Source organism: Equus przewalskii, chromosome 3 (assembly GCF_037783145.1).
Source record: "Equus przewalskii isolate Varuska chromosome 3, EquPr2, whole genome shotgun sequence".
In the NCBI taxonomy this organism is placed as follows: domain Eukaryota; kingdom Metazoa; phylum Chordata; class Mammalia; order Perissodactyla; family Equidae; genus Equus; species Equus przewalskii.
Window position 1 is genome coordinate 51483981 of NC_091833.1, and position 13534 is coordinate 51497514.

Sequence of the window (13534 nt, forward strand, 5' to 3'; positions counted from 1 at the left end):
AATAAATACAAAGCCAAACCTTCTGGGACTCTCCATGCCCTGTAATTATTTATTCCCTTTGCCTCTCGATTCCCAGTCAAGTGCGACTCAGGCTCTATTGCATCACTCTCTATCCTCTTGCCAACATATGCATTTTGGCCTCTGAGACCGTCACTCCACTAAAAGATCTTTTTCTATAGTCACCAACAACTTCCTGGTTGTCAAACCACTGACAGTCATATTTTTTTGTATTACTTTATGCCTCACTCGTTTTAAAACTATCAATCTCCTTCTTCTTCCTGACACTTCTCACATGTTACATAATCCATGCCTTCCAGAATGTTCTTCTCAGTCTCCTTCTTGAGTATGCTACTTACTACACCCTTTCATAAGTTGGCTGGTCCTATTTTCAGCCTTATTTTCACCTTATTTGAAACAATTTCTTTGCTCACTCCATTCAATCTCATTGTATGTCAATTTTTCCAAGATTTATCTCTCGATTTAGGCCATTCTTATGATCTCTACCAGTGGATTTCTAAAAGCCCATTAGACATTTCAACACGGATATCTCAAAACATTCTCAAACTCAAAATTTCTAAAACTGGCTATGTCATCTTTTCTTCCAAACCTGTTTTTCTTCTTGTAATTCTGATTTTGGTTATCAGTATCAGCTATTCCCCCAAACCATTGAAGTGCCATCTGAGAGTCAACCTAGATTCCTCCTTCCTCTATGCCTCTCATTTAATCACACATTGGTCCCTTCCAAATTCATTGCCACTACATAAGGTTAGATCCTCAATATTTCTTAACTTTTTGAAGAGCAGAGTCCTCAATTCAGGCAAGCACTGCCACAGTGATCTTCATAATATTTAAACTGGATCATGCTACTCTTCTGCTTCATTTCTTCCAGTGGTGCCCACTGGCCAACCAAACTCTTTTTCATGAAATACAAAGTCCTCACAATCTGGTCTCTGCCTCTTCATCTATCACTGAACAACAAATGTTTAGGTAGCACCCACTATGTGCCAGGCACATGCCATATCCACCCTCATTTCTGCTGCTTCCTCACAAACCACATGCTCACTAACTATACTGAACTATTTGTCATTTCCTAAAGGTAGCATGACTTATCACGTCTTCAGGCATCCTTCTAGAAGGAGCTCCTGCTGTTATGAGTCAGCCTAGGAAAACTTATCCTGTAAGATTCAACTCCTATCATCTCCTGTGTGGAGACTTCACTAGCATTCCCTCCCCTCCACCCCAGAGGCAAAGCTTGATATGTTTCTTCTTTGATTCCTTAACACATTGCTCTGCAACTATTCATTAGATGCCTATCTGCACAGTCAAAGAGGATTACACTTTTACAATTATAATAAAATAATTATTTTACATTTATTGATTATTATAAATAACATTTGATAATAGCTGCATACTATATACCTATCCTATGAACTTCAGAGAGGCTTAGGGAAATTTCCCAAGGTGCCACAGACACAAGGACTGAAGCGGGATTGGTGCCAGACTGGAGGACTCCAGGGCTCATGCTCCATTCTACCACAGTGCCATGGTCTGAATGTCCATGTCTCCTTCACATTCTTATGTTGAAAACCTGATGCCTAAAGTATTGGGAGGGGGGGCCTTTGGGAGGTGATTAGGGCATGAGGGCAGAGCCCATGAATGGGATAATTGCCTTTATAAAAGGGATTCTGGAGAGCTCTCTCCTTCATCCCTTTCTGCCATGTGAGAATACAAGAAGTTGAGCCTGCAGCCAGGAAGAAGGTTCTCACCACAACCCAACCGTCCTGGCCTCATCTCAGACTTCCAGTCTCCAGAACCATGGGAAATTAACTCCTTTGTTTATAAGCTACCCAGTCTGTGACATTTGGTCACAGTAACCTGAATGGTCTAGGCACATAGGCAAACTCTATTGCTTAAGTCCCTGGAACTTAATACCAAAGTGAGCAAGGATTGAAGATTTCATAAACATTTGTGGAATTAATACGTGCATTAAAACAAAAACACCTCATCTCTTCAATTATGGGAAATAAATGAATAACTCCAATGTAAAATGAAACTCATCAATAGTTCTCAGGTTGTGGCATTGATTTCTATGAAAATTTGAAAACAAAAAAAATCCTTGGTTTGCTGATAAAAATCCAGAAGTTTAAAAGGTTCTTGATTATGGTTCAAATTCTTGGTTATCAGGTATTGTTCAGAGTTCTTTCTCTCTTCCTTTTTAGAGATCACATGCTAAGCCAGGTAGGGAATTTGCTTTTACTTATCCTTCTGCTTACTGCAACCCTCCTAGCAGAATAAGCCTTGGTATCACCAGGATTATAATAATTTCCAATTAAAAATGAACACGCACCACAGTAAATGGACAAACAAAAATAAAAAAGGCATTCATTTTAGTGCAGAACTAAGAAACAAAAATAGCCAAAGCTTACTTCAGTCTGTCACCAGCATTTTCTAAGTAGCCAACAAACCTTATATGAATAAAAACTTTTAATCCAAGGAGCTCAGAATCCATAATAACTGGTGAATGTTTGGTAGAATCTTGACTCTTTTTGTAGTCAGAGTGAGAAAGTAGGAAGAAAAATAAAGGTATGGCAAAATTAAGAAGGTGTAATAATGTGAGCACAGTGACCCAGTGGCCTAGGTCTTGGACCAGCAATCACAGACACCATTTACGTCCAGGTACCTTGCTGTGCAATTTATCTACATTTTCTTATTTGAGACAGATATTCCGCAAGGAGATCTCTCTTTAACAAACAGATTCAGAGGTTCAGAAATGCTAAGTGACCTGAGGTCACAGATCTAGAAAGTGGCAGATCTGGGATACAAACACAGGTCTATGATTCTAAAGGTCTTTCTTTTTCTACTGTGTTATGTTAATTCAATTCAGATGTATTTTTCCATAGGCATGCTGACCACTCTCTTTAGATCATATAGAAGAAAATGTCTTCTGTAACTTCCAAAGGCTAAATCTGACTTCCTGTAGTTCAGATGAGTCATTGCCTTTCCAGATGAGCCTGTGGTCAGTCTTTCGTTCATGGGCTCCTTAGATTTTGTACATAGTTTGGTGTAGTGCTTATCACAAAGCAAGTACTTATTTATGTTTATTTATCCCCAAGGAGTCTGTGAACTCATAGACTGGAGGCAGCCTGTTTTGTCTGTCTTCTCATCCCCATCATCACCTGGTAGATGCTCCATAAAACTTTAATACATGAATTAACCAGTTACTCATTTATAGCACCTAAAAAGGTTGTGGGCCCCATTCTAATTTGGGGGGGGGGTGGTGGTTCCATACTTAGCAATGAGCAATTCTCGGACACCAGCTGGGTGTCCTACAATGCAACTCAATTCTGACACCATTTACCCAGAGACAGCAACAGATCCCACAGGTTAAGGGTTCAGTCCCAAAAGACTGCCCCCTCATTCCCACTTCAGATGCCAGTCACAAGCCCAGGTTATCTCCTGTGCTTCTGACTGACTAGTTACAGATTGGAGGTTCCAATGACCCCCTTCTTGGGTTCCATTAATTTGTTAGAGTGGCTCATAGAACATAGGAAACCCATTTACTCACTAGATTACTGGTTTATTACAAAGGATATTAAAGGATACAAATCAACAGCCAGATGAAGAGATACATAGGGCAAGGTCCCAAACAATGGAGCTTCTGTCCTCACGGAGTTTGGGGCCCAGCACAGTGGCACGTGGAAGTGTTTTGTTTCCCCAACCAAGAAGCCCTCTGAACCCAGTCCTTTGAGGTTTTTAAGGAGGCTTCACCACACAAGCCTAATTTATGAAACCATTGACCATTAGTGATTGATTCAACTGCTAGTCCCTCTCCCCTCCCTGACAATCAGGGGGTGGACTGAAAGCTCCAATCCTCGATTCATGGTTGGTTCCCCGGCAGCCAACCCTGTCCTTAGGTGCTTCCCAAAAGTCACATCACTAACATAAACCCAGCTGAGGTGGAAAGGGGCTTGTTATGAATAACAAGACACCTGTTTCACTTTTATAGCTCTGAAGTGATTTCAGGAACTGAGGACAAGAGACGAAATATTATGACAAAAGATGCTCCTATTGCTCTTATTGCTCAGGAAATTCCAAGGATTTTAGGAGCTCTGTGCCAGAAATGGGAGGAAGATCAAATATATATTTCTTATGACAAATCACAACATCACAGCACCATTTAAAATTATTTGGATTTGGAGAGCAGTATTCTGTTGAACAAATCAATTTCCATATAAGTGATTACAACATACACAACACACGATAAAGTTTAAAGAAAATGTTGGTCTTATCCACCAGCACTATAAAGACATTCTATATTAATTCATTATTGACTACAGATTAGCAAGAAAAGATAGATAATTATACAGTACTTTACCAGTTGGCAATCAACCTGAAATCTTTGATTAAATAGATCTATTGCCATGCTTCACTTTGGGAAGAAATAAACAAATACCTTTTTTTTTTTTTTTTTTTACCACAAATGTGTATATGGCACTTTAAGATGGTTATGATGATAAGGTGGCCAACTGGCAGCAGAAATGAAATATAAGGGCTATAGAGTAAAGAGTATAATGGATAAAGAAATGAAAGCCAACACTGCCTTAAAGAAAGCATGAAGTTTGGCCAGACAACAGAGGAGAGAGAGAGAGCACTGTAGCAGAGGGACAAAGTGAACAAAAGCAAAGATGTGGTGGAGGGGATGTGTTCAGAGAAAAAGAGAGGGACAGTCTGGGGAACTAGGAGTTTAACTAGGGAACCGTTGGAATTGGTTAGAAGGCCTTGATAATTACATGAAATCATTAGGGCTTCCTCCCGGGAGCAGCAAGGACTCAAAAAACTTTTGAGCTGTGGAACCTTGCTTGACAGTACAGTTTCAGGAAAACCAAGTGGGTGATGCTTTACAAGATGGACCGTGTATTGTAGGAATTTGTGAAGAATGTTGGGGATGGAAAGAGGTGAGGATGGCTGCTGTCCTGAAGAGCCACTTCTTAGGTTAAAGTAAGTTTTGTGCAGGACACAATAAAGACACAGAGACCTGAAGAGATGGAAATAGAAATGGAGCTGAAAGTATATAAAGAAGGAAGAAGCAACAGTGCATGACCTCTAAGTGGCACAGCATAGGAAAAGCCACTGGGGAATTAATGACGACTTATCTCCCAGAAGAGAGCAACTCAGGAACAAAACAAGATAAAGTCAGAGTTTAAAAATTTACTTTAGTATGCCCTGTGATCACAACCTTAAACCAGGTGGCCTATTATGACTAAAAATTAACATCAACATTCAAGACCCGAAGTGTTATGCACTCCCGAGGAATCAAAAGACTGGTTGAGCTCCCAATATTAGATATGAATCTTATAAAGGCTAAAAAAAATTATAGTTTCAAAATAAACAGGGTGAAAAACACATTGTAATTTTTGTCTCACCAGAACATAGACCCAAAGCAGCGTCATCCCCAGCTTCCTGCCTAATTGATGTTTCTCAGTTCCTAGATTTTTAAAACTATGGGGAAATAAAACAAAGAGAGAAAGAGCTGAAAGGGCAATAAAGGACAGCAGAGGTCCAGAAGAGAAAGGAGCCTGGAGTAGTTAGTTGTGGCTCACATGGCATGCAACCACCACCACCACCAGGACTCTGGGAACTTTCATTTAATGCCACACTTCATTTTGAGAGCATTTCTAAAGAGCGAGTCTCCTCTTCTGTCAGCCTACCCTTGACAACAGTAAAAAATACGTTTTAAATGTGAATCAGGAAAAGCAGACACGTCAACGTTTTTCACTTCTGGGCGCTTTTCCACGCTCCATGCACTCTCCCTTTTGCTTTCATTGAAATGGCTTAAGCCGATACTCTCCAACAGGCTTGGGAGAGGAACTTGAAACCCAGGGCCACTTCTTGAACTACTTGAGTACCCAGGAGATTAAACAAAGCACAAAAGAACACTCTCTTCTTAAGGTGGAGCAGTTTGGGAACCCAGGATTGAAAGAAAAGTTCATTCTTTCCAGTTCCAGACCTTAAATAAAGATGTAAACGCTCTGTGTTTCAGGCTGCAGCTGACATGAACGGCCAGCGCAGCACACAAACAGCATCGCACAGCAGCTGCGCACCTTCTCTTCCCAGCCCCACTGCGTAACTATGGTCCTGCAGCCAGCGAACTCAGAGAGGCTGCTGTGTGGCCGGCTCGGAGAAAGGCAAAGAAAACTTAAAACAGCTGAATGCTTTCTGCACCTCTTCTCTCTGTGGTTCTGACAGAAACCAGAATATAGTTTTGCAAACTGAAAATCTGTTAATCTTTGACTCGGATGCTGAAGATTCCTCATATTACTAAGACTTTGCATAGGAAAAGACAATACTTTAAAAGCAGCCCATGGGAGATGATAGATGGAAGCTGTTCCCCACTCCTGTGGTTGCCATTTGCAGCCCACGGGGATTTTCTTTACAGGCACTGCTTCTCTCGTTGGTATTTAAGGAGAAAGGGAAGAGGGTGTGATGAACAGCAGCGCTAGCCAGGATTCTTGTGGATATGCTATACTGCACTATTGGAGGAGAGAAGGTGGAGAAGGTAAAAAACGCCTTGCTCTGTGCTTCAAAGATAAATTAATTGTCCCCAGAACATCTCATGTTACAAATGAATAGCAATAACCCAGAAAAGTAGACCCTCTCTATGTGTTTGGAGAAACCCAATTTAGTTGCTGAGGGGTGGGGGAACTAGAAGAGAGAATGTCCTTTAAGCAGTTAGTCCCTAGCCTTTTTCAATCTCTATCATCGTCAATTTCTCTGTCGGTGATGCAATCTTACAGTAACCGTGAAATCTCTAAAGATCTATAAAATACGAGACATGTATCTCTATTTAATTATCTTCGTGGATGAGGGAGAATATAAATTAACACCTGAGTTCCTTGCTGATAATATATGACAATGATCATAGCCAGATCTTAACTGCTCAAAGAGACTCAGAAGGAACAAGATTTAGTCTTAAAAAGTTCCCACCATATTTGGCTTTATATATGTGGTTTTTCTTATTTTGTTTTATTCTCATTTTTTGTTAGTTACTAAATAGAGAGGATTAATTAATAGATGGCAAATCAAAGAAAAAGGGGGGAAGGAACAACCTTAGATGTTACTCAAATCAGCTCCCGATTAAATTATTAGCTTATGACATTAAAATTATAATTACCTAGTTCCAATTTAAATAACCATTCCATTCAGTTATTCCCATTTTAAGCTAAAGGACATTTTAAAATATTTTGATACACAAACATTTTCTAAAAACATCTCATTTTACCTATGCTGTACCCTTTAACTCCCCCTGCACACATCAATTCTGAAATGCTTAGTTTCTTTTAGTGATCACAAGTTGTTCTGTTTTTCCACTCCTTGTTCCTGATGGTTGATATCTTTGGCCTCTCCAAAGCCACCTTATGATGTATTTGGAAAGTCAAGGTGACATCTATTTCTAATCAGCGTTAATCAATATGGTTGAAAGTCTCCTGAAAAGAGTCACTACAGATAACCTGATTATTAAGATTTTCTCAGCCGTGGAGGTGAGGCAAGCACGGGCAGCCAGAACCAAACCCACGTGATGGGAGCACAGAATAGGGATTTGAGAGGGACTCACTTTAAGGGATAACGACATGGCTGCCTGATTTGGGTCTAGGAACAGCCCAAGGTGGTCTTGGCCCCTCCTCTCGGGATGGTCAGGCCAGCTTGCTTAGCTCTCTGTTAGTCAAGGTGATTCCTATAGGACCACCATTCGTTAAGCCCCGCCTACTCGGCCCGTTCCGTAATAAACAGATCAATACGAACCTTGAAAAACAAGTATAGACAAGCAAAGACGCACGTAAGTCACTCTTATACAGTTTTAAGCTCTTGGTTTCCAAAATCCCATTTTATCTGAGCATAAAACTGACTTTAAAGCATCAGAGAATATATGCATATTTTTTAAAGGACATTAACATATTATCTACCTACCTTTCCGAAAACTAAAACACCGTTTGATTCTTCTGTATGTAGTTTTAGGAATGAAAGGCGTTGACGCTAAGGCACCTGAGGGGCGTCCCCCAGTGTTTCGATCTTCAGGCATCATACAGGCCCGAAGTTCTGACCAGTTTCAGGCTGCCTTTACGACCCGCTTCTGCGCGAGACCCCACAGCCACTCCGTCTCATGTTTGTTTATTTGTTAGGTTTGAAGTGCTGCTTCCTAGAACCCGAAGGTTTTGATCATCCAGGTCCTGGATCAGGGATAAGTTACCACCACCTCTCATTTACTTCTTTTTGGCAAAAACTTCCTTTGCTCTTGCCTAATCCAGGGAGTTTTTAACGTTGTTTTTCTCTTTGTTTTAAGTTTCTGCAGACATTCCAAAATGTCACAGCAAAAAGCACCACAGCCAGCAAGCTGCACCTCCCGTTCAAACAGCAGGAATTTTTTTTTTTTTTTTTTTTTTTTAAGAACTGTCTTCTCAGCTGGAACTGGGGGACTGAGATTCCTCTGGAAAGGTCAGCAAATAGCCGTGTGCAAGGGGACTGAGGAACAATGACAAAAAGGCCCTTGAGGAATCCTTCAGGACTGTCCTTGCGGGCTCCTTTGATCTGAGCAATAGGGGAGGCAAATCAGGGCACCTTCTCCAGAAAGCCTTTCAGTGCATGATGGATTCTTTTCACAGGACTCCCCTGCTCCTTTTACAGCACCCCTCATCCTTTGACGCTCTCTGCGGTTTCTCCCTTTTCCCGTGTGTCTTCAAACTCCCGGGGCTCCCGAGGGAATCGCCACGTCAGAACAGTCGAATGCCCATTCCAGGAGGCTTCTCGATCCGGGCAGGAGCCGCTCTGCAGGGAGCTTCTCCTCCCCCTCCTCCTGCTCCGGCCGGCTCCCCTTTTCTCAATGAGAGCTGGGCGGGAGCTGGCAGGGCTGCGGCTGCCTCGTCACCAAGGCTGTAGCTGAGGCTGTCTTCAGTGCCTGCCGGTCACACGCAGCAGGTGCAGTCACAACAGTCAGGGGAGGAGGGAGAGTGCCACGCGGCGGGGCGAACCCCAGTCTTCTGCCTCCGACTTTGTGCGGACTCGCAGGCTGGCTCTCATCTTGTGCAGCCCCGTTACAGCCGGTGGCTCAGCCCCTCCAGAAATCAAACAGCCCCCAACCCACCCCAAAGGGGATGAACATCTTGTTCCCTCTTTCCTGCATTTATTCTCTTCCTATATAAGATTTATTTTTTTCGGGTGCTTTGCAATTGAATCTATTTGTGAGTGCTGAGTTAAATGTGCACGTCAATAAAAAAGTATGTGTGTATATTTGTATATATATGTGAAACAGAAAAATACTCGAAATCGAGTAACAGAATCTGCAGGTATAACCACAGAACGAATCAACACAACCCGTATGTGTGTATGTTTATACATGTATATACATCTGGTTATGATTTGAAAACCAATCCTGGTTTCAACTTTCTCCCCTGCTCTTGCAAGCACCTCTACCCCCTACCCCCATGTCCACCAGCCCTCTTGGTCCCAACTCACTGAGCGACTTACTCCTTGGGTTAATCATTCATCCACTTGGCTGTTCCAGGAGCAGATTTGGAATGCCGGTGCCTTAACCCCAACTGACCCCCAGGGCCCCTGCCTTCCTCCCTAGCCCTTCACCAGGAGCCTCACAGAACTGTGAGGAGTACTACAAAGATACTCCCTTTAGAAACATCATTACTATCCCCGAGGAATCATTATTAGTTATTTCTGCCCCATGCTTCAAACACTGCTTTTCCCTTCTACGTCACAGCATGCTGCCAGGAAAACAGGGAACGGAGAAATACAACCCAGTACAACGGAGACAGTGGCGGTGCTGGACTGGGAGAGACCTGGGCCAGCTGACAACTTCCCTGACCCGAGCATTGGTGTGGAGGGAACACACGGAGTCACGGGACTTTGGAGCTGGAAAGTTAAAACAGCTTTGTCCAGTTTTCTTATTTCACAAGTGAGGAACTGAAAGGTGAGGGGATAACACCACCTACCCAAGATCGCACAGCAGGCGGTGTCAGTTTCAAGACCACCGTGCCTCTTAATTAACCCCTGCCTGCCCACACGTTAATGATTCATCGTGAGGATTAGGCACATTCACATTATTCACACTGTATTAAACATTCAGTATTTTTACTGCCTTGATCAGTCTCTGACTCAACTCTTTTCATAAGCAGACAGAAATACACAGGAAGAACTTGGTTTTGTTAGTAGCTAAAGTTAGGCTATAGACTCAGATCTAATGAACAGCTAATGGATTCTCACCCACCCCAGATCCTGGGCTGGGCACTTCCATATTCATTGTCTCAGAAACAACTGCAAAGAAACCCAGTGTGAAAAAACAAAAATAAACAAATAAAACAAACAAAAGCCCGAAACTTTTCCAAAGTAAAATAAATGTTTTGACATCCCGACTTTAGGATTTGACCTTCAAGCAGAAACCATGTGCCTCCCAGCATCATTAATAGGGAAGCAACTGTTATGGGTGATTTTGAACTGTTAACACAAAGTGGAGGTATCTAGATTCAATGCCAAACTTCGTTGGCAGGCTAGGTCGTTAAGAGAGGATATCTACTTTTCACATTTCCATGGTTTCTCTTCCCCCATCTGAGCATTTGTTATACGTTTGCTTTATTTATTATAAGGAAATTCCAAAGCCCTACACTTTATGATTTTCACTTACCAGTTTTTAATTTCTAAGAGATTGAAAAGCTAGACAAGCTCCTCAGGTGTCTCCTATGTTTTATTCAAATATCTGTTATTGAAATGGTAAAAAGGGAGTATTTTACATGGAGACAGAACCTGAACAAAGATAAGCTTCAGTGCCTCATGAAAAACTTTAATTTTTTAAAAACACAGGTTGTGAAACTGCAATACAGACAATGAAATGCCCTCTCTGTAACGGACACATTTAAAATGTATCCAAAGATGGTATACAGAAATTGATAAAGCAAGCTGATATGTCACCTGCCAAATGTCTTTACAGTTGCCATTTAATCAATAACCACAACAATCTTTGAGCAGTAGGAAGGAGGTTGGAAGCCAACAGGTCTATTTAGGATTGACAAAGTCTTGGGTTCCATAACTGAGAAAGGAAGAGGAAGTGTATTCTCTTACCAAAGGTAATTATTCTCGAACAGCTTTATTATAATTCACATATCATAGAATTCTCCCATTTAAAGTGTTCAATTCAATGGTTTTTAGTATACTCAGATATATGCAACTGTCATCACAGTGAATTTTAGAACATTTCATCACCTCAAAAAGAGATCCCATATCTTTTGGCTATCACTCCCCACCCCCACCCCCGCCACCCCCTTATTCCCCTGTCGGTCCTAAGTGACAACTAATCTACTTTCTGTCTCTATAGATTTCTCTGTTCTGTACTTTCATATGAATGGAATCATGCAGTCTTTTGTCACTGGCTTCTTCCACTTAGCATAATGTTTTCAAGGTTCATTCATATTGTAGCACATATCAATATCTCATTCCTTTTTATGGCTAAATAATCCATTGTATGGAAATTTCACTTCCTGTTATTGATTAGTCTGTTGATGGACATTTAGGTGTTTCCACTTTTTGGCTATTAGGAATAATGTTGTTATAACTATTCATATACAAGTTTCTGTGTGGACATATCTTTTCATTTCTCTTGGCTATATACCTAGGAGTGCAAATGTTGGTCATATGTTAACTCTGTTTAATCACTTGAAGAATTGCTAGACTGTTTTCAAAAGCAGCTACATCATTTTACATTCCCACCAACAATACAGGAAGCTTTCAATTTTTGCTCATCTTTGCCAATACTTGTTATTATCAGACTTTTTGATTCTAACAATCCTAGTGTGTATGAAGTGGTATCTCATTGTGGCTTTGATTTGCATTTCCCTGATGACTAATAATATTGAGTATCTTTTCATGTGCTTATTGGCCATTTGTATAGTTCCCTTGGAGAAATATTTATTCAGATTCTCTGCCCATTTTTTAATTGAGTCAAATTGAGTCAATTTTCAATTTGTCTTTATTATTGTGCTGTAAGAGTTCTTTATATATTCTGGATACAAGTCCAAAATCAGATTTATGACCTGGAAATACTTCCTCTCATTTTGTGGGTTGTCATTTCACTTTCTTGATGCTATCAATTCAGATATTTTTGAAGGACTCAAAAAATTGTATTCATTCTACTTATCACACTTTGAAAAACTTTCGTTTTTCATATACTGAAGAATATACTATAAGGCATGGACTTGTAATTGTGGGGTTTTCACTCCCATAGTAGAAGTAATAGATCACACTATTGTGCTATAAAGCAGTAGGATGCTCCCAACTCAGAAGACACCCGTTTTCTTCCTACTTATGTTACTCACAGTGTGACACTTGGTGAATCATTCATCCTCCCTGGGTCTTAATGACCTTATCACAAAATGTGGAGTTGAACTAAAACAGTGGTTCTAAAACATTCTCAATCAGTGGAAAACATTTTCAATGAAATAGTAAGTGGAATCCTAACATACAAGATAAATAAAAGGGTTCTCAGTCAGATAAATTTATTGTTTACAACCCAAATTTTAACATTTCTTTAAAATTCAATCAATGAGCATAGAGGTGCTATATTAATACAACCACTTGAAACCCAAGAGTATGGGTGACAGTTGCAAACTTCTGTCAGGGTCACCCTTCAGTTCGGTTCTGTATTCTGTAATAACTTTAGAAAATTCTGATGTTCATATGAATCACAAAGGAATTCTCGCAAATTGAATGAGTACTTTAAGAGCTTGCTTTGCAATCTCATGACACTCTTCAATTAAACAAAGAGGGTAGGAGAAGATTTATTCTCTGGAGCATTGTTTCTACTGTGAGTATTCTATGCTAAAATAAATCTCTTTAAAAGTAAATTTGACTCAAGCACTGCAAAATCCCTGCAGCATATTCCATAGGATAAAGTATATAAACCAATCAGCTACTACAGCATCCCCTCCAGGTTCATCTATAGCTCTTGCCCGGTCTCACTGGGACCATTTCTGATATTCCCAGGCTGATAGGACCTCCTGCGGCTGCTGCTTTGGTGAAGCTAACCAGATGTCACTCATTTTTCTGGAGAAAAGGGAGAAAATAGCACATGATGGAAATAGTCCCTCAACAAGAATATCTCCTTCAGCAGATATTGAGGATCCTCCTGAACTCAGGAGTCCCAGAAATTTGATAACAGAGGGGAAAAGGGAGTCTTCAGAAGAGACAGGAACTTTGAAAAGACACAGCCTCAGGCCCCCACACCCCCTTGGTCCCGAAAGTGCCAGCAAGTCTCTAGCAGGTGAGTGTGTGTCTTCCATGAATAATCACGAGGGGTCCTCTGCTTAGGCTGTGGGGTGTGGATCTCAGCCTACAAGCCTTTTCAAATGTTTTATGTAATCATTTACTAGTTATCTTAATATATGAGTAGGGTGACCATCCATATAAGTTATCACCCAAACCTGGACACTGTGAGTATGAAAGACAGCATTATCAATAATTAGCCTGGGCCAACAGTTGTAAA

At 40.9% G+C, this 13534-nt stretch overlaps 1 protein-coding gene across 11 annotated transcripts in view; it reads right to left on the reverse strand.

The window, feature by feature from the left end:
* Positions 1–13534, reverse strand: part of ARHGAP24 (Rho GTPase activating protein 24) — a 720487-nt gene that overhangs the window by 57602 nt on the left and 649351 nt on the right. Inside the window, exon 1 of one of the 11 annotated variants that reach the window (XM_008524784.2) lies at positions 7966–8980. The exons of the other annotated variants lie outside the window; for them this stretch is intronic. Within the exon in view, the coding sequence (XP_008523006.1) occupies positions 7966–8080 (115 nt within the window). The 5' untranslated portion in view covers positions 8081–8980. Of the gene's footprint in view, positions 1–7965; positions 8981–13534 lie in introns of those variants that run through there. 11 annotated transcript variants of the gene reach the window in all.